Below are 24,312 nucleotides of genomic sequence, written 5' to 3' on the forward strand. Positions count from 1 at the left end.
TAGGGAGCTTTTTTGTCTTCGTTTTCCCGCGCCATCCAGGGGTGGCATCTAGATGTTTTAACATTTGTCGATCGAATTTTGTGTTTTTTTATCGTTTTTCTTGACCATGAAAATCCCCCAAAAGCCCATCGATCTTCCCCTTGGTTGGAAAAAGATCGTTATCGAAAGAAAAAGTGGAAAGACGAAAGGTCTCAAAGATGTGTATGTCGTTGACCCGAATGGACGAAGATTTCGCTCCCAGAAAGAGCTCAGACGACACTTGGAAAATGCGGGTACGTCTCTTAAAATAGAGGACTTTGATTTTAGTAAAACTTCACAGGTGATTAATGAAGATAGCGAGGATACTAAATCTAAGAAGAAAAAGAAATCAGTAAACGAACCAGTTGAAGATTCTGCAGCTGGTTCAGAAAAGATAAACAAGCTCTCTACTCGTGGACAAACACTAACGACAGAAACGCCTACTCTAAACAATGGTAGCGTTAACGGTACAAATAACATTCGTAAGTCTGGTCGAAAGACTCGTGCATCCAGTAGACTTGACACAGGTCTCTTTTATTCCAAGAACAGCAAAGTTTCCTGTAAGTTTGTTGTCAAAAGAGATTGGCAAAAAGAGATTGATGGGGTGACACGTGTAGTTGCTAAGACGGGGACGCCGCCCGGATGGAACAAAGTCTTACGCAAGAGAATGCATGGAGTATACAAAGGCAGATTTGATGTTTACATAATTAGTCCTCAAGGATTCCAATTTCGTTCACGTCCTGAGCTTAGAGCTTTTCTTGAAGAGAATAATTTCAGTCTGTCAATCAACGATTTTGACATGACATCTCCTCTGCCGGTTGGTTCGAGAAAGAGATTGGCTAGTCAGGCACTGGCTGGACCAAATAAGAAAGTTTTAACCTTGATAAAGAGTCGTGAATCAAAAACACTTGCAAAACCCTCGGTGGAAGTTGACAGCAAAAAGAAAAAAGAAAAGAAAAATGTGCCAACTTCTAATAAGGGAAAACTGGAAGAGAGGAAAAAGATCAAGCATGAAAAAAAAGTTGTTAAGGTCGTTAATGGAGAAACTGCCAAAACCAAAGTAAAAAGTACAGCCAAAAGAATTTCCAAGAGAATGAAAAAGGCAACGAAGAAAGAATTGCCAGAGTTTAAGCCAGTCATCAGAAAAAACTGGCAAAAAAAGATAGATGGAGTAACTCTTTGCATTGACGAAACAAGCAATGTTCCAGAAGGTTGGACTAAAGTACTGCGCAAAAGAAAGAATGGAAAATTCAAAGGCAGATGTGATGTGTATATTTTTAGTCCTGAAGGAGCCATGCTTAGATCACGTCCAGAGCTCAAGGTATTTCTTGCAAAAAGTAAATCAAATCTAACTGTTAATGACTTTGATATGAAATCACCTTATTCTCATAAGTTGACAAAAATGTTGGACAACCAATCACATGATAGATCACCAACTAAAACGTCACTGCAGGATGCTGGAGAGCATAAAGGGAAGAAGCATTTCTTACCAGGAAAAACGAGGAATGCGACAAAGATTCGAAACAAAGGGAAGAAGTTTTTGGAGAGGGAGAAGAAACAAGAAAAGCGAAAGCGAAAACGAAAACATTACTCTACATCTCATGAAACAGAAGAGGTTGGGCAGTTAACAAAAAAAAAGCGATCTTCGGAAGGCAGAGATATAGAACAACAGGATTGCACAGAGAATTACACATCAGTAATAGGTCAGTTAACTGTATGCATGTATATAAAGCTTCCATTAACAGTGCACTTCCAAGATACTCTACCCATTTAAGTATTGCCTCAAATACAGTCTGCTTCCAAGATATGCAGTCACTTGTTACACACAAAGGTTTCATTGCGAGGCTTGATTTGTGACTCGTACTGAAACCTTTCTGTGTGACAAGCAAAGCATATCTCAGAAGTGGGCTATTAAGAGCTGCACCTAAGACCAAAATTGTTAATAAGCGCCGCCCTCGAATGAGCGCCACCCCTTAGCGCTGCCCCCAAATAAGCACTGCCCCCAAAAAAGTGCTGCCCTAAAATAAGTGCCACCTCCAAATAAGCACCGCCCCCAAATAAGCTCCACCTGAATGAGCAGCATCCCCGAATGAGTGGCATCCATAAACAAGTGCCGGCCCTGAATAGTGCTGCCCCTGATTAAGTGTTGCCCTGGAATAAGCAATGCCCCTGAATGTGCGTGATCCCTGAATATGCAGCACCTCCGAATAAATGCTGCCGCTTGAATAAGTTCTGCCCCCAAATAAGCACCACCTCAGAATGAGCGATTCCCCCGAATTAACAGCTGCCCCCAAATTGACGCTGCCCCCAAATTAACGCCACCCCCAAATTAATGCCGCCCCCAAATTAACGGTTTATATGAAACCCAAAAACGTTAATAAGCGCCATGGCACCTAAACGAGAAAGTATGGTTGAGGCTTTGTTGCTCATGCACAAATGTTTCAGTATGAGGCTACGTGCTAAATTTAAAAAATTCTTTTCTCCTGTCGCAAATCACTGATCATTATGTACATTGCTTTACACTGAAACCTTTATGTGTGACAAGTGAATGTAGCATATCTTGGATGTGGGCTATTGCACGGCATAAAGAAGCACACTTGAATTACTGACTTGAATTTACATTTTGGATTTAAAGGTAAAATTTCAAATTAACATACATTTCACTTTCTGATTGTTTGGGGCATGTGCCTAATTTTTAACCTGCACAAATACGTTTTCTATTTCAACAAAAATTTTAATTTTAATTTTGATTTTAATTTTATTTAAAAAAACATATATATAGCCAGACATGTAATTAGACAAACAAAGTCAGTTAATTTATGTTATATTCATTTGGTTACTATTGCATAGTTTTTTGTAATAATTTTCATATTCAAATTAATCAATGGTCTTTTGTAAACAATGAAGCAAAGATGCCACGCTGTCTTACCTTTTAACCACTTAGCTAATTCCTGTCTCATTTGATTGGTCATTTGTTTTTTAATTATGTTATTACTTTCCCTGGAGATGCCCAATCAAATTACATGAAACATTTCAATGTCGTTAAATTTATTCTTTAAATGATAGAGTGTTGAGTGCTCTATTTAAAGCCAATCACAAACAACATTGGTGTAATTATTGAACTCTGTTTTCAGTTGATTCAGCTCACAACAACAATGATGATGAAAAGGCTTTAGAAGAACACACGTGTGACCAAGAAAGTGAAAGCCTAAACATGGATGAACACATTGAGCAGAGACGAGCTACAACACAAGCTGGAAAATTCAACAAAAATACCCTAAATCAAGCTCAAAATAAAAACCAACCTCAGATCAGCCCATATTTTTCAGACTCTGAGTCAACACCACCACCACCAATCATTGGTGATAAAAATAGCACAAAAAAACGTGACAAATGGACACCTCCAAAATCACCCTTCAAACTGATTCAAGAAACATTGTTCCATGATCCTTGGAAGCTCTTGATTTCCTCTATATTTCTGAACAGGACAGCTGGTGAAAAAGCAATTCCTATAATGTGGGAGTTTTTCAGGCGATATCCAACTGCCGAAACAACAAGAAATACAGATCCTAAACCAATAGCAGGTAAGACATATGATGCTTAAACAAATGAATTTAAATAGCCAGTTACCTGTTACCTATCCAGCTCGCGCCTCATGGCAGCCAGCTATTTAATTTTAAAATCCTCTTCATGTCTGTTGTGTAATATCAATTTTTGGCTTTAAACTTTATTGATAACATCAATTAAAACCAAACATTTCCATGTTCTTGTTTATTCTTTTTTTTCCCTTCCTTTTAGTTCTCTGTTGCTTCAGGGTTAGCCTCAATTTTGCACAAAATAATTCATGTTTTTCTGTGAAGATCTATGGAATTTCAGAGTGTCTGTATTGTTGAAGTTGTGCATTCTTTACTTTATGTACAGTTAATATTTGTGAATGTTGTGATTCAGAAATGAGGCTAGGCCTGGAAAAAAATGAGACTGTAATCAAGGAACACAGGGATATTGGGGAATTCACCTAAAATGGCAAAGATTATACGTGTACTTTCACCAGAGAGCTAGAGGTTGAAAAATGTTTCATTCCTATCTAGGAAGTTTTATAAAGGAAGACCAATATACAGATGGAAGAATGGATATTACACCTACAGTGTTTAAGTTTATTTTAACCAAAGTGTTTTGCATTAAAAACGTATTTCAGAGCTGTTGAAACCACTTGGACTTAACGAAAAAAGAGCCAAGACAATGATTCGTTTTTCTGATGAATTCCTGGCCAGGGACTGGAGATATGCAGACACCCTGTATGGTATAGGAAAGTATGGCAGTGACTCATATCGGATCTTCTGCCTTGGAGAGTGGAAAGATGTACAGCCAAAAGACCACAAGTTAAATCTCTATCATGACTGGCTGTGGCAACAAGAGAAGGCTGGTTTGTTGAATTAGTTGTAGTCCTGATTAATATTAGTTTGATTATATAGTAATGCTAGTGTATATACGTATTATACTGTATATTGTATTGATATTGTGGACAATGACCATGGATGATAGAGGAGGTAGTAGTGGTAGCAGTTACCTTATGCATGTAACAACATGACCATGCCTAATCCACCCCCCTCAACACCAACACCAACCTAACACCTCACCCCCAATCAAAAATCTGTTCCATGGAACTGTAGAAGGGAGAACTTAGGTTCCAAGTACAAGGAACTAGTCCCCGTCACAGTTCCTTGTGCCTTCTTGAAGGGTAATAATGCTGTTCATTCAAGCAAAGACAGCAGTGATGTTGCAATGATAAAGAGATGTAAATAATTGTACAAGGTGTGAAAATAAAGACAAGACAAGACAAGAGAAGTATTAGGAAATGCACGACGTGTAGTTGAGTGCTTCTCAACACTTCTCAAGTGTTCTGCCAATCCCCAAGTGCTTTATAACTCCATACAGCACAGCACAGCAAGCAAGTTTTATATTTCTTTTATAACGCAACTGAAAGTGCGCCTGCGTGCTGTGTGCTAATTTGCTCCAAACCAATCAGAACACATCGATTTATAAGTTGTTTTATCAATTATTCTCTATCCTTGCAAGGTCACTGGCACTCTCATTTCGATGCACAGGCACAGTTACCTTTCAAGATGGTGCAGGGAACTGAAGACTATTGGCATAACAGTTCCCACCCCTTCCCCTCAATGGTCTGTGGTCTCTGATTGCATTTGTCATGACCAGAAACTGTATTAGAAGTGGGCTGAAGAAATATTGTTGTCCTTTGATCACATCATTCTCACATGTGGGACATGTGTTTGATTAGGACACAGAATTATATTGGGTGTTCGCGGTTTTCCTTAGTTTGACTGTAATCTTCCATCCTTCTGTTTCTACAATTTCCAAAAAAAAAATAATAATAATTCCCAATCAAAAGTCAAAACTCAGAATTGTGTTTATTTTAATGTCAACGATTTTTTTAAATCTTACAATGCTGCCTAATACAGACATTTGGTACACAGCTATTTGAAAGTAGGTTGGCAAAGATTTTGTTGCATGTTACATTTTGCATACAAGCCGGAAATGCAGTATGGGCAATTTCTTAAAATACCTGTATGGTGGTTCTGGCTGTATGAATGTTCAGCTTAGTGACTTTGGATAATGTTTAGTTCAATATCGTAAAAGATTTAATCGAGATATTTTTACTTTAAGATTAAGGTAAATGTATAGCTGAAGTAGTTATAGTACATAGTTATGAATTTTTATTTGATTTACCACTACAATAACTATCGAGATGAGTGATTGATCGTGATATTTTTATGGAAGTTTTATGTTTTTAACATCAGTTTTTCATTTTAATTGTAATTTATTACACATATACCACCACCGATATGTGACCAAACTCTCAACAATAAAAAAAACTCTTGCATTTTGTTTTGGAGGGGGGGTTCACATTATTTTAATGTTATTACTTTAGGGGATATAGTAAGGAACTGAATTCTGATGAACCAATCAGAATCAGGCAAATGTACATCAGCCAACCACAGTCCTTAATAAAGCAATTTAAATGACATGTTTAAACATGATGAACCAATCGATAACAGGCAAATGTACATCAGCCAATCACATTCCTTAAAAAAGAAGCCATTTGAAAGAAAACACTTTCTAGTGTTTCCAAGGGCGGATCCAGGGGGAACAAAGGGGGCTGAAGCCTCCCCCCCCCCTTCAGCAGAAAAAAACGATGCTTTTTTATATTGTTTTGGGAAGAAAATCAATTAGCCCCCCCTCTAAACTCAATTAGCTCCCCCCTAAAATTTTGGCTGGATCCGCCCTTGGTTTCCTCTTATTATGGACAACTTAAGATCTAACTATTAATCGTTTACATTATAATTACTTGGCATAGATTTAAATAAAAGTGGAAATCGTATCCAATTCACTTTGTCGTGTCTTTCCTTTTATACACATACACTTATTTCAATGAAGTTAGTCACCAGAAAAGCTACAAAGCTGAGACCGACAAGGATTATGGGTATATACATTTTACATGTTTTAACCGCTTGATAACTGTTCATGGACTTGAGATCTTCTACCAGTTACAGTCTCACCTCTGAGCATCTTCAACTGCTGCAGTTTGTGTCAAAAGCTTTACTTGCTGGATATAAAATATTTCCCATGATTCTCAGCGATCACAACTTTCTAGGTTTTTGGTGACTAATTTTATTGAAATAAGTATATGTAGTTATTCTTGTCACATGCTGTACAGACTCTCATGATCAACGTTTCGTATCTCGTCTCTGGCGATAAAATATAGCAGCGTCATTGAGTGATTCTGCATGTACACGCCTCGTGGTTTCTTGGATAAAATTCTTCATCGATTTTATTCTGTTTTCTTGGAAAACAAGATGCTCAATTTTTCTGTTTCTAACAAGCTTGCTCTCTTGTTAACAATTGTTATTTGTCGCCCGCTTTTTCAGTGAACTTATGTTTTAGATTCCTTGTCTATTTTGTCTTTAGTTCGATCAACACCACGGAAAAGTGGCGCATTCCACTAAGTAAAGGAACGGACGAACGACACACCGCGTTTCAACGAGTTTGGTCTTGAGTCTTTTTAGGGTGGTCCACGGTCATCGGTCTTTTTCAGCAGATGCATGCCAAACACGTTGAACGTTCCGTGGTTCCTTTGGTATAATTCCAACACCATGTTACCATCCAATGGAAGTTTACTCCCATTTTTTAACGAAATTGTCACCCTGATTGTACTCCTTGAGTACAAATACGCTTGCGTGAACACTGAGACGGTGATTAATGGATCATTTCCTTGCCTGGTCACCACTGGAATCTGGGAGATAAGTTCAACATGTTCGCTGGTACCTTTGGTCATCAAGATACTGACTTTAGATATTAAATGTGCTATATTGTTGCTGTAACTGGTGTTATTGATAGTAAACGTGAGCTGACAGTACAACAAGTATATGCCTGGCACTGTTACTTTGACCGCGGAAATAATCCTCTTGTCGGAATAATGGAAGTTTACACCTGAATAGCGGGTTATCCGGCATTGTTCTAGGGTTGTGGCATCCATTTGTGAACTCCGCGTGCGACATTTACGCAGGATTGACCGATCCCATCTTATGTTGTACATATCTGAAAGATAGTTGCAAATAAAAGGTAAAAGCTTCGAAATATGAATGCCGGCAGTAAATCTTATAGTCTTAAAAAATCTTAAATTTTGCACCATCACGTGCCGGGCGCCATAATCCAGCTTGGACTGCCTGTGGTTAGATGGCAGAACAATAAAATCCCTTTGCTCTCGGGAATTGAATTCTTCCTTATGTAAAACGATTGTATTGTTCCTGCCATCTAACATAGCTGCCTTCACGTGATGGTGCAAAACCTCTGTTACAGCCTTGAACGGGTGAAAAAACCTGCCTCGCCCCTTCACACACAGTCATCCATCTTTTCACAAAGTGAGAGCTTGCCAATAAGCTTGCCAAAAAAGTTCACGCAATCGAGTTATCTTACTTAACCCGTGAAATCAAGGGTACCGATTTAGAAGGGGAGGGGTGGGGTTACCCGGTACCGACCAACCCTAGGCCAGAAAAGGAAATAATTCTGGGATGACGGTCTTCAAATATCTTCAAATCTAAAAGTCAAACCACAGAAATAATGCATTTTAACAGGTTTCTTAGGAAAGTGGTGAAATTGTGGGGGGGGGGGGGGGGGACTTTAGCAGGACTCTCCACCTAAAAAAAAATTATTTTCGATTTTGGGCCAGTGTTTAGACTTCATCCCTTACTGACCGTGCCGTACCTTTTACGTTCATCTTCGTTAATCGATTTTGATGGTTTTTACCAATGAGGATTACATAAGCTTCCCGGTATCTGTCTGCAATTACACAAATAGAAGCCAAACAAAAAATTACCATTCGATCTTTACACCAAGTTATGCCAGACTAGTAAAAATAACATGCGCAATGAAGCTATAAACCCGCAGATAAGGCATGGTGTGCTCAGGAGAGTTTTATTCGTAGCAATACTCCAGTTTCGAGTTCTCTGTTGCAAAGGGTTAGTCTCAATGCAGAATATTCACGTATTCCAGTGAAGGTCGGTGGAATTTCAAAGTTTTTGTATTGTTGAAGTTGTGCATTCTTTACTCTTTTAGCGTTTTGGTATTTGTGAATATTTATATTAGACACTAATACGAAGTTAAGCCTGAGTAAATGAGTCTGTAATCGAGGAAACGAACAGCGGTAATATATTTGGAACTCGAAAAGTGAAAAACAGGATCTCCAGCGGCAAGGACATCTTCCCATTTACAGTTTAATCAGGGCTTCAAGTGTCCCTATATTTCCTATATTTCCTGTATTTTTTAAGTTCCCCTATATTTCCCTATATAGTTCTTAAATGTCTTATAATATTTTTGAGAGTACACAGCAATTGTTCCAGAATATTTTCCCAGGAGATGTGTCTGATAACTGTACAATGAGTAAAACAAAAGTGTCTTACATGTTATCTGATGGATTAGACCCGTACTTTAGAAAAAAAAACTGTGCCAGGATATATATTTCACAGTCAGATTTTGGGTACAGCATCCAAGATGACGGAACGGAATTTCCAAGGCCGCAAGCAGTGTGACATATCTAGTACGCTAATGGTCAGAAGAGAAAATCGGGATCATGCCAAAAGTCATGATGTTGCAAAGAAAATAGTGGACAGAATTCAGGAAACAGACCCAGCTATCTCTCTTATTGATACGTTTGTCATCAGATGGACTAAATGTCAACGAAACCATTTGGAGTGCAATCCCATAATGTACCATTAGATGAAGGACTCCCTGGACGTATGCCATTTATACCTTGCAAAATTCATGTTGTGCACCATGCTTTCAGTGCAGGCATTGATGCATATGAGGAGGCATCTGAGGAACTAGCCACAGATATTTGCTATTATAGTTAAAGAGCTCACTGGAGAAGATTAGATCCAAGTGTTGAATTAACCGTTGGGACTTAATGACTTACACTCACTCCTGCATTAGACTGCAGAATCGTCGAGAAATGGAAAGCAAGCAAGAAATACTTTCTTGCATGAAGAATTGCCCATGCTAGCTACACAAGAGAAGACTTTCAAGACCTTGGAAAATTATGAGTGGTACGTATATGTAGAAAGTTGCAAGACAAGTCCTTCCTAGCTCAATTGGCAGTGAAGGTCCATTGATTCACCATTGCGTGATACAAATGTGTGAGCATATGAAGTCCATTATGGGTCGCCTTCTCTAGATCCAAGCCCTTAAAGACAAAGAGGGTACTAAGCTCCTACTGAATGTAGAATATGCTAAAGTAGACAACCAACTGTTCATTTCACAGATGGAAGTGGGAGAGAAAACTCGCTAAGTCCTGTCTAAGCTAGTGCCCACTGTTCAACAGAAGATAGCTCTTCTAGGTATGAAACAGTTCTGTGTGGACACCACAAAGTATCAGATTGGGCATCTACCAATAGATAACAAGCTTTTAAGAGATGTCTCTTTCCTAAATCCACTTCTCATAAAAAGTCCAGTATGGTGTACAAGCTATTCGTAGTCTAGCAGTCATGATCCCAACAATATCAGAAGAGGAAGTTGCTTTGTTTACAGATGAGTGGAAGGTATACCAGGCAGGAGTTGTTGACACAGACAAAAGCCTTGACCATTATTGAGAAAGTAATTTTCAAAGAGAAATCTCAACAGGGTGAATTCAAGTACCCCGGTCTTCAAAAGTCTTCTATCTTTAGCTAATGGCAATGCAGATGTAGAACGTAGTCTTTCTGCAAACAAGAGGACAGTCTCTAGACAGGGCGTCTCTCGGTGACTTGACAATAAATGGTCTGTACCCTGCCTCAAAGATTATGTGAAGGTGTGTGGAGCACCGCAGAATGTTCAGATCACTAAAGGGCTTCTTTATGCATCAAAAGATGCATACAAAGTACATGAAAAATATATGTTTGCTGTATATCTATTGTAAATGCCTTTAATAATCCCTAAAATTCCCTATATTTTTCGCCCATAATTCCTATATTGTCCCTGTATATCTTAAAAAAAGACCCTATAGATTTAGCCTTATATTTTCGTAGGATGTAATGAAAATTCACATGAGTTATTTTTGGTATTAAATTTTCTTTTGATTTTCCTGTTTCCCTTTTCATTAACTTCCTTATGACGTCAATACGTCAAGCGTTCATGCCCTTAGTACTTCATCGACAGGATATTTGCATAAAAGAAGCTATAGAGAAACAAAAACACTTTTTCTAGAGTTTTGATAGAGCTTTTATGCTTAAGATTTATGCGAACATTGGGTCTATTGTTGAGCCCACTTAGAATTAGGCACGTACCAGTGTATTTAACGATGGAGTGGGGATAAACCTTGAATCAATAAGCATAGCTCGGTTTTCAGTGGGATGTGGCTCTACTAGTAGTCAAGGGCAGATTCCAGATAGGCGTGCAAAAAAATCCCTATTTTTATGTAACTATAAAGATGCAAGGAAAGCATATAACCTAACTAGAGGGAAATTACCCTGATCAAACTTACTATGACAGCAATCATATATATATATATTATTGCCAATTATACTTCACGAGCCTAGAAATGTCAGGCTCACACTTCATCCGAACGTAACATTGCACTTTTTTTTTTGTTGAAACTTCCATTTGGTATATGTTTCGTAGCGTTTTTGCACACTAACCACTCGTTTACATACGGCTGCTTCAAAAAATCAGTGATTGATGTACCTCGACTAGCTGTCTGCATTAATATTGGCGGAGTGAATCCACTCACTTTAGTACAGTACATCGATAGATCGCGACTTTTATTTTACACGAATGACCAGTTTACAAACCCACAGAACGCACCATACCTCAAAGCTGCTTTCCGATGACTTATACTTTTATCATGGTAATCTGACTAAAAATTCAAATCAGTTCGACGAAGCACCATCCGAATAAAACTTCCAGGTGAATAAATAAGTTATAATAAAACACAACACACGCATAAAAAAAACCAGAAAATTGCTTCACTCAGTCAGTGGTTTCTCATATCAAATATTACCTTGCTGCACATTATTGATTTTCATTCGTAATTCATTGACTTCCTTTCGTAATTCAGTCAAGTTTAACTGTACATGTCTGGACACTACAAAAGAAAAAGACACATGTTTATATCAAATTTGAAGACGTGCCAAGAAAAGAAGGAAGAACAACAGTCCAAATATTGTGGAGTAATCAATTTGATGAATTCTTTGACTTCCTATGTGGTTTACATGGGTTTTTACTGAGAAAAACACCATTTATAACTGAGGAGTTAATTTTCAATTCACCAGTAAAACACACGCACACATTTCATCTATACATACCTTTATTTTAATAATTTTGTTTAATGATATTATTTTGTGATTAATCTTAGCATCAATTAATTCGTGATGATCAGGAAGTAGTTTATGAAGAATCTTCATAGAAATTGCTTTAGTGCAGTTATCTTCTTAGATATAAGTAACTTTGAAGATTATTTGTATCGTAATTAGAGCGTAAGTATGTGCAGTTGATGGAAGATGTTTTCTATTAGTCGACAATGCACGTACGATCTAAAAGATAGGATTTGATGAAACGCTGGGTTGATGGTGGATCTATAGCTCTAGATTTGAGAAACCTATGATATTTATACCTTCTCTCGCAATTAATGAGCAAAGCCTTCTTCGTTTCTGGAAAGGACAACCTAAGGCAATGAAGGGACTTGATTAGATTCCAAAGATATTATTTCGTTCTACAATGGCCAAAAATGACACCTTTAAAGAAAACGGTGCAGGGCTCGACAATAACATTACAGACAGCCGACAGCCATCTGTCTCGGTGATATAACTCGGTGATAACATTAAAGTGGAAAAAAGTTTAACGCGTGCCTTGTTTGTTTTGTCGCTTTTCAAAGTTGAATAACTGTAAAAAGAAGAGCAACAACTGGTCTCTTAAGAAGAAAAAACTTATTATGAGAAAACTTGATGGGGGTCTTTCAAAACAGCAAAGGAATTTCAAAAGCTAGAGCCAAAAATACTTACAAGATCTATAAATTATATTTTAATGTAGAGTTTTGGAATTTTTACTTGTGTGAGTTCATTTTTAGAACACCATGAAAGGATTTGCGACATGATAGCTATTATAATGCACGTGATGAAATGGCGAAACAAGGAAGTGCCTTTCGAGCCTTGTCGCAAGGGAAAAAAGCATTTCAAAACAATTTAACACCAAACACTTTTGGCTCATTAATTCAATTAACACGCTTAACTGTATTTAGCACCTTTTTGTTGTTAAAAACAAGAGATTCACTTCAGCATCATTGGCCCACTCGCCATAAACACTAGAAGCACGAATATACTCAAAGGTCACAAGTTATGATAATAAAAGACGAAAAATCTTCTACTTAAACTTGTTTTACAACGTACACCAAAAAGTACTTTTTACTTACTTGTTGGCACCTTGAGTTTTGCTTGTCGAGGGGAGACATTTTTAGTTTCTTTGAGTCGCTGAAAAGAAATGTTAAAGAACGTTTTAGTAAAAAGGTCGTAAACAAGAATTATTCGGGAATCTTCCGGAAATGAAGGCTTCATTCCTGAAATGCAATACTCTCTCGCATCTATAGTTATCCAAGACCTGTTAGACCAGGGTTTTTAAATACAAACCAACCTCGATATTTCTTGAGGATTTGCGGATAATATTTCGCTGAATCGACATATTATTAATGCGATCTTGGTGAAGTTTCGGGTTTATTGAAGCCACATGTCGCCTGCATTCAGCTATGGCTATGGTAGAAGATTTTCTTAATTCACGAAGCTCGTTTCTTTGGTGTAGATGTGCTGCGACAAGACTTCCCCAGATAGCGATATTAAGTATTGCTATCAGGAAGATCAGTATGTAGATTTTTCGAGTCGTTGTGCCGCAGAAACAGCAATTTCTTTGACTCGTTTCTAGTTTATCCTCAGTGTTTTGGCCCATGCTTAAGACAGTGGAGCATGCAGCGTGACACACACAGTTAATAATTATAGGTTAGTTATTTTGGCTTTACCACCTCTGCGATCGATCAGTCTCATCAACGTTAGCTCACACTGAGATAATAATGATCCGTCGTCAACGGTAAGCAACATGAGATGGAATGATAAGTTGATAAGAAAGGGTGTTTTTATTTATGTTTTGGACATAATTGCTGATTGGGTAGATTTGATTATTGCTACGCACACAGTTTTTGAAAATCATCATTGATTTTTTCATGGACCATTAATTCGGAAAATAAAAGTATTTCTTGCTATGATCATTATTTGCCCACAGGTTTTTTCGTGAGTTCATCAGACATCAATGGAATACAATAAAATGACCTTGTAGGTAGCTTAAATCAAGGTCAACGGAAAAAAAAATTAAAACGTTCACCGATATGTGATTTCTACGGATTTCATTGACAATGCAAAGGTTATAAGCTTGTTTGGATTAAAGTACTTTTTTGAAGATAATATTATGAAAGCAAGTTTGATACTTCTGATCGTACGAATAAAAATATGATGGATAGATTTTTACTGTAGCAGGATCTTCAAATCGAAAATGAAAATATATAAGCAGATTAATAGCTTAGTGACTACTCGAAATATTTGAATATTAATTAAATAACCAATAATAATTAATCAATCATTACTGAATTTATCAATTTTGGTTATTTAATTAACATTTAATGAATTAATTATTAATTAGCTTGATAACTTTTTATTATAGTTTTGCTGACAAAATAAATGTAGATTTAGATAAAGAATTAATATATTAATTCATTATTTTTATATTCAAATTATTTTTCTTGGTCTCATAATTATATGAGTAGGGATAATAACTGTGTTTTGACGAGTTCACAATTTAGTGGGGAAATGACCACAACCTATCTCATCAGGTTTTTCCTAGAACAAAAATTTTAATGGCGTCATATTAAATTAACTAAATAGGGGTGGTATTTTGAAAGTAGTTGAAAGATACGCCGTCTGACCTCACTAAACCTCCTAGCCTCCTTTGCAGACGTTCTTTGTAAAGGCCCCTTTTCCCTCCCCACAAGGGAGAAAGTAGCGACAAAGTGGAGGCTAATTTAAAGTAAACCCTTCCAGCCCTTTATCCAGAAACGATGCCTATTAAATGATGATTTTTCCGGCCCTCTATCAAACAAATCTTAGCATCTCCTTACTCCATACGCTTTCAAATATATAGATAGCATGTATAGTATTAAGTAGATCATTAAGGGCAAAAGGAAAACGGAAATGAAATTTCTAAATATCCCAATTTTATCGAAAGAACTTCAGGATATTCCAACATTGATCGAGCAAGGATCTATTACTCACTTCTCGAGTTCTTCCGGAGTTTTTCGTAGATCTTTTTCCGACCTCAATGAGAAAGTGCAAGAGTGGTTCCGGTGTTCCATAAGCTGTAATATCACTCTTTACTACCTCCATTCTACTTGAATTCGGAAGCCTTTACTCGGGTCTACGACCCCATGACCATAATTTGGGAGACTTTTAAGACTATTATGAATATCTCTTTTTCGCCGGTTTTCATGTCATCGATGCGAGCACGATTTTTAACATTGTAGTAGTATGCGACCATATTATCTAGGACACATAATGCTTTCAAAATATGTTTCCGGGTGTCCAGTCGAAGCTGATAGGAGGTCACTACTAACTGGCTCATAACCCGTAGCGGGGACTCGGCTAGGTGGGACCGGGGCGAGGAGGGTTTTTAGGGTTTTCATTTCCCACCCACCCCCTTTTCTCCATGCCCTATTACATAAATCCTTCAATCCGCATATACAAATCAGAATTACCGTACATTGTTCAGTAGGTTGGTGGTTGGTTATAAAAGGGAAGTCAGTTATTTATTGCGCTTAGTCACACAATCTTCTGTGAGGTTAGGGTATTCAAGACCGGTTTTACCGGCTTAAGTAAGTCCCACATATTGTTTCCTATGCAATGGAAATGACTAAATGATGGGTAGTAGTGTTATAAGTTATAAACTAGTTAATGTTCTTATTTTCATTTTCAATATACAAAATTCTCGTATTTGTGGGCTTCCTGTGGTGGAAAATTTCAGTCGCCCTCCAACCTGAGTATTTGTTTGTAAACTTGCTGGTTTGCATTTCAAAGACCATAATAGGAAGAAAACTAAGTCTAATTACATGCTGACATCTTCTACAAAGAATTTACAACACAGGAAATGTTCCTGTTTCGGCTGATTTGAATACAATAGAGGGGTCATCACATGACCAAGCACACGAAGGGGTTTTCCCCTCCAACGACACGTATTCCTGCGGCGTAGAGAGACATTACTTTATGTTCTGAAAGGGTTTCTTTCAGTTTTGGGACTTTCGTAGGTTATCTAAATCCTCAAAGATTGCTTAACAATGGAAAAAGTCCCCGGAATGGTAAGTGTAAGTGTTTTTTGTTTTTAATTTAAATTCGTGAGGCAATATCAGCTGCATAAATCAAAATATGCAAGCTTGCTTTTTCGTACTGCATGCGTTCTTTTCAAAGACATGCACGAATCCTTACTTCGTTCGCTTATGTTCGGCTTTCCATGGGTAAAACAAAGTTTCTTAATATTTCTACTTGATATTTCTTCTATATTTCCTCGTTTGAGTTAGGGAAATTTTTAACGGATAAGTTCATTGAACACCACTATAAACCATGCTGCTCAAGACAGACATTGTATACATAACATGTGCTCAAGATTTAAGCTTATTAAGCTTATATTTGATTTAATTCTCCTGTAGGAAATTCTGGAAATTGAGTATAATTTTACGAAGTAAATCGGATAGATTATTCTTATGGAAATACTTTGAACTTGAAAGTTTTATTTAGTATTTATTTAAGCCTTTGATTTTGTAAGCTTTCTAGTAAAATGTATTCAAAATTTCTGGTACTTGCTGTGTACATTGGTTCTAAGACATTTAAAGATATAATTTTGATTTATATTCCATAAACATTTGGCTTTATTTTCGAAATATGGGAGTGTTCACTATTTGTCTAGTAGGGGGGAGGTTAGGGGATATACAGTAAATTTTAAAAGGAGTCAAAACATCATTTGAGAACAACTAGTAAAAGGTCCACCAGATTTAGACTTTCTAGCATGGTAGTGCATCATGGGCTATAAAAAAAGGAGACAAACCCTTGCAGGAATTGTTGTTAGAAAACTCTAAGAAAAACAATATATTCTATATATCCTTTCCTCTCCCTCCCCTATCAAACAAATGAAATTCTAGCTTCTTCAATAACCCTTTATGCTAATTAAGCCACACCCAGAAAGCAATTTCCTAACAAACAGGAAGTTTGCATTACATGATTGTAGATTTGACTGTTTTACATAAAGAACTCTGAAAAACAAACAATATCACAATTTTTTTTTATCATCTAAAACAAAAGTCTGAAAAAGTTTTGCAATAATTAAATTTACAAATAAGAAAAGGATATTTTTGAAAAGCATTTATTTATTTAATTAATATTTTATGATTGCAAGGATATTTACATAGTTATATTTTTATGTACAATGTATAAAATTATGTACATTTTAATAATGTTTGCACTTTTTCACAAGTTGATCTCCCATAGAAATAATCCCTGCTAATAACTAAGCTCTAGCTAATCTGTACATGTGTCTCTAAAAACTGTATGCATGTAGAACATAGTAGTTTGTAATGGCATCCTAATGATCACCCAATATTCTAATGATTACAATATAAAGAATACCTGGGGGGAGGGATCCAAGGAAAAGTATTGAGTATGCTTATCAGAAATTTTCAAGAATACTCCTAAAGTATTGAAAGTGTTTAAAAAGGTTATGGCTGGACATTTTGAACACCTAAGAGATATCATACAATAATCATAAAACAGTGGTAAAATTTAAACTATGGCTTAGTTCAAAGATGTACACCAAAAATTTTCTACCATAAAAATCTTGGTTTCTAAAATAAAAAAATCAAAACCACAGGCTTTTCCTTTAAAAGATACCAAGAAATGCTGAAATTCTAAATTTATTTTTCACACCCCTAAATGATACCCAAACTGCTAATTTTTATTCCTATGAGATGACAAAGCATACCTAATACTTTCACCCCTAAGTCCCCCCTGGACAATATAGCTATATGTATATATATACATATTGATACTTTCTTGAATATGTTTCTTGATTTATAGTGTTATGTATGTATCAAAAAATAGGCATGTATTAATATATATAAATGATTTAGAAAGGCATAGCACAAAGTTTTGCCATAGTGGAATTGGTAATTAAGATCTTGCTGAGAGGTCATAATCTAATGTTATGTGACCTATTTATAGTTTGAATCAAGAAGAATAAGAAACTCCATCATTTTTACTTATAACTTCATTAAATCTCAAAAATAGCGTGTTTATAATTTTTTAATTAGAAATTCTAAGTTGAAACTTTTAAGATGAGATACTTATTATAAATAGCCCAAGCAGTATTTGGTATTCTAAGCTCATTATTTTAAGGCCAGTTAATTTTCATTCATTTATTATGATGGTATTCTTTGCTCTACTACTTGCCATATCGTACTATCTTGCTGTAATTAGCCTGATGAAAATAATTACCATTTTCTATTCATTTTAAAACCCACTTGTTGTTGCATAGCATATGAAATATAAAAACTTTGATAGGGAAAGAAGTAATTCTCAGCAAATCTTTCAAAGGGTTTTCTCCAAGTTCTCCAGTTTTTTCCTTCCTCTGCAAAAACCAACTTCTAAATCCTAATTCGATTTAAAAAGATATTCTCAATAGGGTTAATCTCTTATCTCTCATTCCACTTTATAAGGTGAATAAATTGGTTATTTTTCCCCATGGAGAAAGATTACTTCCCATAAATTTGAGAATTCATTGAATGTCAGTAGTGGTAAGAGGGGTGATGAGAGTGGTTGACTAGCCACTCCCTCTCCCTTTTCTATGATAAAAAGTGTTTTTATCATTGAAAACATTTTATCTCGATAGACTTTCATTTGGTTCAGTACTTGAATCTCACAAATTTAATCACCGTCAATTCGAAACACCATATTTTCACCTTTTTTGCCTTTGTTGAGCTACTAGTGGTATCAGTATGTGCATTCTTTGCCATATAAGGAATAAAAGACAATATTCAACCCCAATTTTAAAATCCTGGATTTATGCCCCTGAATGTAGCAATGAACTGGCTGTGCATGGATCAAAAAGCAACCTTTCAAAAAATAAAAGTAAGAATAAAAGGGAGTAAACAGTGGATCCACAGAGTGGCTCTTGTTCCTAGACTGCGGGTGGTCCACTTTCAGCTACAGTGTCTGTGTGAGTCAACAGCACTGAAACACTCGTCTTTACTAAGTCTGGAGTGAAAAGTGGGACTGCTCGCAGTGTACAAAAAAGTCTCGTTCCACTAGATTCCAATTGCAATTTAGAAGTTGATTTTTGAGGAAGGAGGAAAAACTGGAGAACCCAAAAAGAGCAGCCCTACTCACATACTTTGCCGAGTCCAGGAATCGAAGCCAGGTCGCCTTGGTGAGAGGCGAGCACTCTTCTCCGGCACCGCATTACCAACCGTACATACATCCGTTGCAGCTATTTCTAAATAATTTACTGAGGCTGAATTGTTGAGAGTGTTGAGCTTCTGCTCTGTTGAGAAGCCTCAACTGTAAAATTGCTTGATGGAAATATCAAAAAGGCTCCAAAATAACTGGTTTCGCGGTTCATGTAGAGGATTTTGTTAAAAGGAACGCGAACAGTGATTCTATCTCCGGCTTGCAGAAAAAACACACCGCCATTATAATTAGTGTTGTACTTTCGTCTTGGCCCTGCCACACTGGAAAGACTTCGCATTAACGGTTCTTCGTTTTTATAGAGGTAGTGAGCCATGTAAAAAGCATCGCCAGAGTAGTAAAAAATCTGTGAATAGACGTAGTAGTAGCCAGAAACCCCGATGATAAGAATGCCTTGATCAACGAAACGCATTTTACCATTGATGTGGCCTTTTCTCCAGTTTGTTATACGATGAACTAAAGAAAATGATAAATAAATAAATGCAAAAATTAGACAAAAGAGAATAATGAAAATATACGAAAAAATGTGTAAAATGACTTAATGGTTTATTCTTTCTCCCGCCAAAACGTTTTCCCGCCAATGACGCGTCCGCGTCATTTTCCCGCCTTTTCCTGCGCGCACGCGTTACAACTTTCTTCTTGTTTTCTGAATTTTAAATTTAAAAAAAAGTAAACCAAAAAGAACTTTATTTTACCAAAGAAACGGCTTCTGCACACTGATGAATAACTGAAGGTACATGCAATATTTTTTAATAAACTAATTTTCATGGTATGGGCTCTGTCTACACTTGGTATCCGAGTTTGGTGCTGTTTGCAAAAGAAACATTTCGTTCGCTTTTTCTCTCAAAATTTCAATCTTGCGGATTCACAAAAATGTTGAGTTACTCCGAGAAAAGACTATGGCATGTCATCTAGAAAAAATGTTTCGTTAATTTCGATGTTCGCTCTGCTATTTACAAAGCTTTCCAAAGATTTTAAAGAAACAGGAAAAAGACATATGATTGCGGGATAGCAAAAAGATTGTGAAAAGCTCCCCTGTCTCGCTTTTCCAAATCCAGCCCAACAATGCTGTACAAAATGAGTTTCTCAACAAAAGAATGTATGACAAAAGCACAGAGCTCGGACATCAAGTCTACACGGCGCCATATATGAACTCGAATTGTACTAACATTTTTCACTACCTGTCTGGGGATGTATCTCTCCGCCATGACCTTCAATGTGCGCTGATTCGGTAAACTATAAATCATGGAAAGATCCAATATACGCTTATTTAACTAGTTGTAAAGATAATCTTACCAAAAGATGTGGCCAAACTATCAAGCAATTCTCCAAAAAATTAAATTGCGGGAATGCCGCTTCTGGACTAGGAAAAAGCTATTCTGTTTCCATAAAACGAATCCTTTACTTCTATTATATATATGACTCGGTAATTTCAAGCAATATGGTTCGTCAATTTGCGGTTCATAACTTACGATACGTACGGACCTCGTAGGCAGTAAACATAGGTATTTTATGTGAATTTCAGTGGCATATGCAAGGGCGGATCCAGGGTTTTTTGAAGGGGGGGTCTCAGGGGTAAATTTTGTGGGAAAAGGAATCCCAGTCGCATTTTTACCACAGGAAGCCCATTTGACCTCAGGAATGACAGGGGGGTCGCGACCCCCCCGACCCTCCCCCTGGATCCGCCCTTGATATGAACTGTAGGAGATATGTTTTCGAAGTTTAATTTCTTATTGTTTGGATAAGCTGCTTACCATCGTCGTACTTCTGGCGGTTAGGCCTAAAAAAGAAAATAAGGGCATTAATGTCATCATAATATTCCGAATTAGACTTTCTGGAAAAAAGTAGCTCGATCTTGAACTCGCCTTGTTTACATTTTCCACCTCTTCTTGGTCTGCATCTTCCTCGGGGTCCCGGTGGCCCCGGTAGTCCTGGCTCTCCTTTTGGACCCGGATTGCCTTTTGGACCTACATGGTTTTTGAAAAAGGAAGTGAATTACTTAAATTTCTTGGCTAATATTATTGGATTTATCAAAGAATTAATTCTCTCCAGAGCTTTTTTTGCCCCTCTTGTTATACGCCGGCAAAGCGAAAGCGCCCCACTCTAAGGCAAACATGGTTACGTTATGATTTCCCCGGCCCTAATTAACAGAATTTTTTTTCTCTTTCTGTGAAGCCTAGTTATACTGCTGGTGTTATATATCGGCTTAGAGTAGCATTAGTTGGTCAGTTACCTTTGCGGCCTCTTTTTCTCCTCTTACCTGAGAAATAAACACAGACCTTTTAGCTGATACATTGTGCCAGAATTGTTCTTTCCGTACGGTACATTTACGTCTGAGCTATTCTATTGTATTTATTTCGGTCTAAATTAGCAATTAGCTAATATGCATGTTTTAAGTATGAGAGAGATTACATTAGTCTATTTACTGGTTAAAACCAAGAAATATCCTTAACATAAGTAAGGTTTTAATTTTATCGATGGGGGCACCAATTTCAACACGGATCCATTCGCGTATTTCCTCACACATGTAGGTAGAGTTGCATCTCTTGGTTCCTCTTGGTTTCCTTTAAGGGTCTTCTTTGGTTGTCCATGCGTGGATCCATCTGAAGCACTATTCTCAATCTCTTTTAAAGACCAGTAAAAATTCCTGCCTATCTTTGAATTCTGCATTCAACATTCTTTTCTGATATCCAAAGGAGAACTCCCCTCTGGATTAGAACCCATCATTGGTAGAAGCGTTCATCATAAACACTTTCATAACATGCCTATCTTTACTTACCCCTTGGCCCTCTAGGACCTCTCGGACCTGGGGGACCTGTAACAAATAGAGTAGAAATGAATGGAAATTTCGTTCATTCGTTTTTATTGGCTTGGGTATTGCGATGTCCGTGAAATTAAAAACCAGAGGAAGAGGAGCCACCCTGTGGAATCCACTGTTAATCCCATAATTTATTTATTTATTTAAAGCATTTGCAAATATAATATAGTATAGCAATGCTAGTCATTGTCGGATACGGTGCACTTGTAGACATTAAAAGAATGCATCCCTCTATGCCCAGTCGTTAGTGGTAAATGTTGGCAAAACATCAATTGTTAATTAGACATTGGAAAAAATGCTCTTAGAGGGATTGCAAGTGCACGGCGCCTTTCTTATTTGACACCGACTTCTGTTAAAGTATATCTGCGTATCTAGTCAAAAAAACTGTTTTGTTGAGACCAGACAAAACAACATTGACTTTCCAAGGTATTTACACACTTGCGTGACATTGCTATGAATAATCCAGGATATCAATATAGTATGATAAATTGTCGGACTTTGTTCATAGGTCACGCTTTACTAAACAACACTACTGAGATAAAACCAAAACGTAAAAGAATAGTCTTCTGAAAAAAACACTTTTGCAATGTACAAAGCAAAAACACACTCTCGAGAGGCCAGGTGAATATTTGGCGAATGCTAAATTTGATTCGTGTTATATAAACCATTGAAATGCCTGTGAGTAACAATTGTACTGCTTCTTTCCTGGAACGGTATTTTTATATATTCTTGTGTCTTGTCGATACGATTGAACTCGTTTGATGCCTCATTCATTAATAATAACCATCTTCTATTTCTTTCTGGTCCTCTTCTTGACTGACAAAATTTACTCGTAATTATCGTTGCCATTTTGTGCATTTTCGTTTTCTGCCCTCGTTGGGTAAGATATTTGAAGCCATTGATAGAAAATTCAACCAATATTGAGACTTACAGACAGGCTTGCAGACTACATTGCACGTCAGAACGATACAAAAACCTTATTGACCTATTACATTTCGATGTGTATCTCCTTGAGGTTTCATTAATTCCTACCTTGTTTACATCGACATCTTTGAACAGCTCGAGCCACACGGTTTCTAATTTCCAATTGACGTACCTAAGAAATAGGAGAAAACCCGGAAACCAAACTTAGCCTTTATAGTTGCAAAACAATGAACAATTCCCAAGTTCACACTCACGCAATACACATTTAAAAACCATTAATCGCATAACGGCGAGCTCTTGTTGACGATGACTGATGTTGGAACATATCACTCCTTATAAAAGTAATGCCATACGCTGAATTATTTGCAGTTAGAGACCAAAACATAAGCAAAGCAGATCAATGAATTAAATTTATCAATCGGTAGCATTACCACGGAGTCGTGCATGATTCTAGGCCTTAATGACGTCAAAATAGACAGCAATCTCGAAATATTTTCTCTAAATTATAAATAATGATTTTGTTTAGGAGCTTCGATCAAATATCAATTTTGTATTAGATATTGAGCCAGATTTGGTTTCAAAATACGTCTCCATTGCGATTTCATTGTCTTGTTATGTTAGAGTTGCTTGAACATTGGTAACGTCAAAGAAAAAAAATTCACGCAGTATAAACATTGCCTGAGTACATTATTCACGATCAAATTATTGGATTGATAATCATTACTAGGCATGAATAAGCTTGACTAAATACACAAGGTTATTCAGTTACAAAATATGGACACCTTAGACAGGAGCATTTGGGCCGTTTCTTTGAGCTTTGCCTGTTCTTGTTGGTGCTTTGCCATTCCCGACTCAGTATCTGGCTTCTGAGAAGCCTGCAAATGACGAATAACAACTTCCTGATCTCGTAACTCTTGTTTGAGATTAAAGATTTCCCACATGGCCGCAGCTGACATAGACAACGAGGCCACAACCAAGATGACTAATACCACTGTAGCACATCCCGGCAAGGAGACGGGCGCCTTGTTTGGACTCTCCTTCTCCATTTGTGTTGTGTGGAACCGGGGTTTCCAACCTTTGGCACTGGTTCTGTGTTTGTGCCATTTCCTAGAATGAAGATCACGTGATCACTGGCAAGATACTGCATGTTCTATTGTTAATTGTGTAGGGATGAACTAGGACCTAGTCTTACGTCAGTGAGTTCTCTCTGCGATGACTGTAAGTATGTTCGGTGGTCAAATCAGCGGACGATTTCTTCAGGTACAAAAGTCATTTACTCATATCTGCTCCTGTTTTCTGCTTTTGTTTTATCACAGTCATTAGCTTCTTTCATCGAAATAGCAAGCTCGTGTTTTACAGCGTAAGTGGTTCCACTTGATTAAAGGGGGACTAGTACGAAAATTGGTCAATTTTAAAAGCCAATTTCTTCAACCCAGGTGGTGATATATAACCTGATTTTTCTTATTTCAC

General features: G+C 37.1%; 3 protein-coding genes and 1 pseudogene across 7 annotated transcripts; 2 read left to right on the top strand and 2 right to left on the bottom strand.

Annotated features, from left to right (window-relative positions):
* Positions 1 to 42: 42 nt before the first annotated feature.
* On the top strand, positions 43 to 6,420 carry LOC116302537 (methyl-CpG-binding domain protein 4). Its single transcript, XM_031711860.2, has 3 exons — positions 43 to 1,721; positions 3,153 to 3,602; positions 4,214 to 6,420. Exons 1-3 carry the CDS (start codon positions 107 to 109, stop codon positions 4,453 to 4,455), a joined length of 2,307 nt encoding a protein of 768 aa, XP_031567720.2. The 5' UTR covers positions 43 to 106; the 3' UTR covers positions 4,456 to 6,420.
* Positions 5,433 to 15,194, bottom strand: LOC116302534 (uncharacterized). 2 transcript variants are annotated; one of them, XM_031711857.2, is made up of 6 exons: positions 14,871 to 15,194; positions 12,971 to 13,028; positions 12,176 to 12,226; positions 11,564 to 11,647; positions 8,299 to 8,373; positions 5,433 to 7,632 (listed from the first exon to the last, which is right to left on the bottom strand). In XM_031711857.2, the coding sequence occupies exons 1-6, from the start codon at positions 14,979 to 14,981 to the stop codon at positions 7,097 to 7,099; spliced, it is 915 nt and encodes a 304-aa protein (XP_031567717.2). In that variant the 5' UTR covers positions 14,982 to 15,194; the 3' UTR covers positions 5,433 to 7,096. The 2 variants fall into 2 exon arrangements, with proteins under 2 accessions (XP_031567717.2, XP_031567715.1); XM_031711855.2 differs by lacking the exon at positions 14,871 to 15,194 and adding an exon at positions 13,189 to 13,658.
* LOC116302535 (uncharacterized) lies at positions 8,892 to 10,604 on the top strand (annotated as a pseudogene).
* Positions 15,195 to 16,988: 1,794 nt separating the features above from the next.
* Positions 16,989 to 23,942, bottom strand: LOC116302515 (uncharacterized). 4 transcript variants are annotated; one of them, XM_031711831.2, is made up of 8 exons: positions 23,625 to 23,938; positions 22,951 to 23,014; positions 21,880 to 21,915; positions 21,334 to 21,360; positions 20,966 to 21,067; positions 20,855 to 20,880; positions 20,270 to 20,336; positions 16,989 to 19,556 (listed from the first exon to the last, which is right to left on the bottom strand). In XM_031711831.2, the coding sequence occupies exons 1-8, from the start codon at positions 23,886 to 23,888 to the stop codon at positions 19,138 to 19,140; spliced, it is 1,005 nt and encodes a 334-aa protein (XP_031567691.2). In that variant the 5' UTR covers positions 23,889 to 23,938; the 3' UTR covers positions 16,989 to 19,137. The 4 variants fall into 4 exon arrangements, with proteins under 4 accessions (XP_031567691.2, XP_031567692.2, XP_031567693.2 ...); XM_031711832.2 differs by having other exon boundaries at positions 20,282 to 20,336; positions 23,625 to 23,937; XM_031711833.2 differs by lacking the exon at positions 21,334 to 21,360 and having other exon boundaries at positions 23,625 to 23,939.
* Positions 23,943 to 24,312: the final 370 nt, after the last annotated feature.

Source organism: Actinia tenebrosa, unplaced genomic scaffold (assembly GCF_029948245.1).
Source record: "Actinia tenebrosa isolate PJP-AT-01 unplaced genomic scaffold, QUT_ActTen_1.0 PGA_scaffold0__85_contigs__length_37466705, whole genome shotgun sequence".
NCBI classification, from domain to species: Eukaryota; Metazoa; Cnidaria; class Anthozoa; order Actiniaria; family Actiniidae; genus Actinia; species Actinia tenebrosa.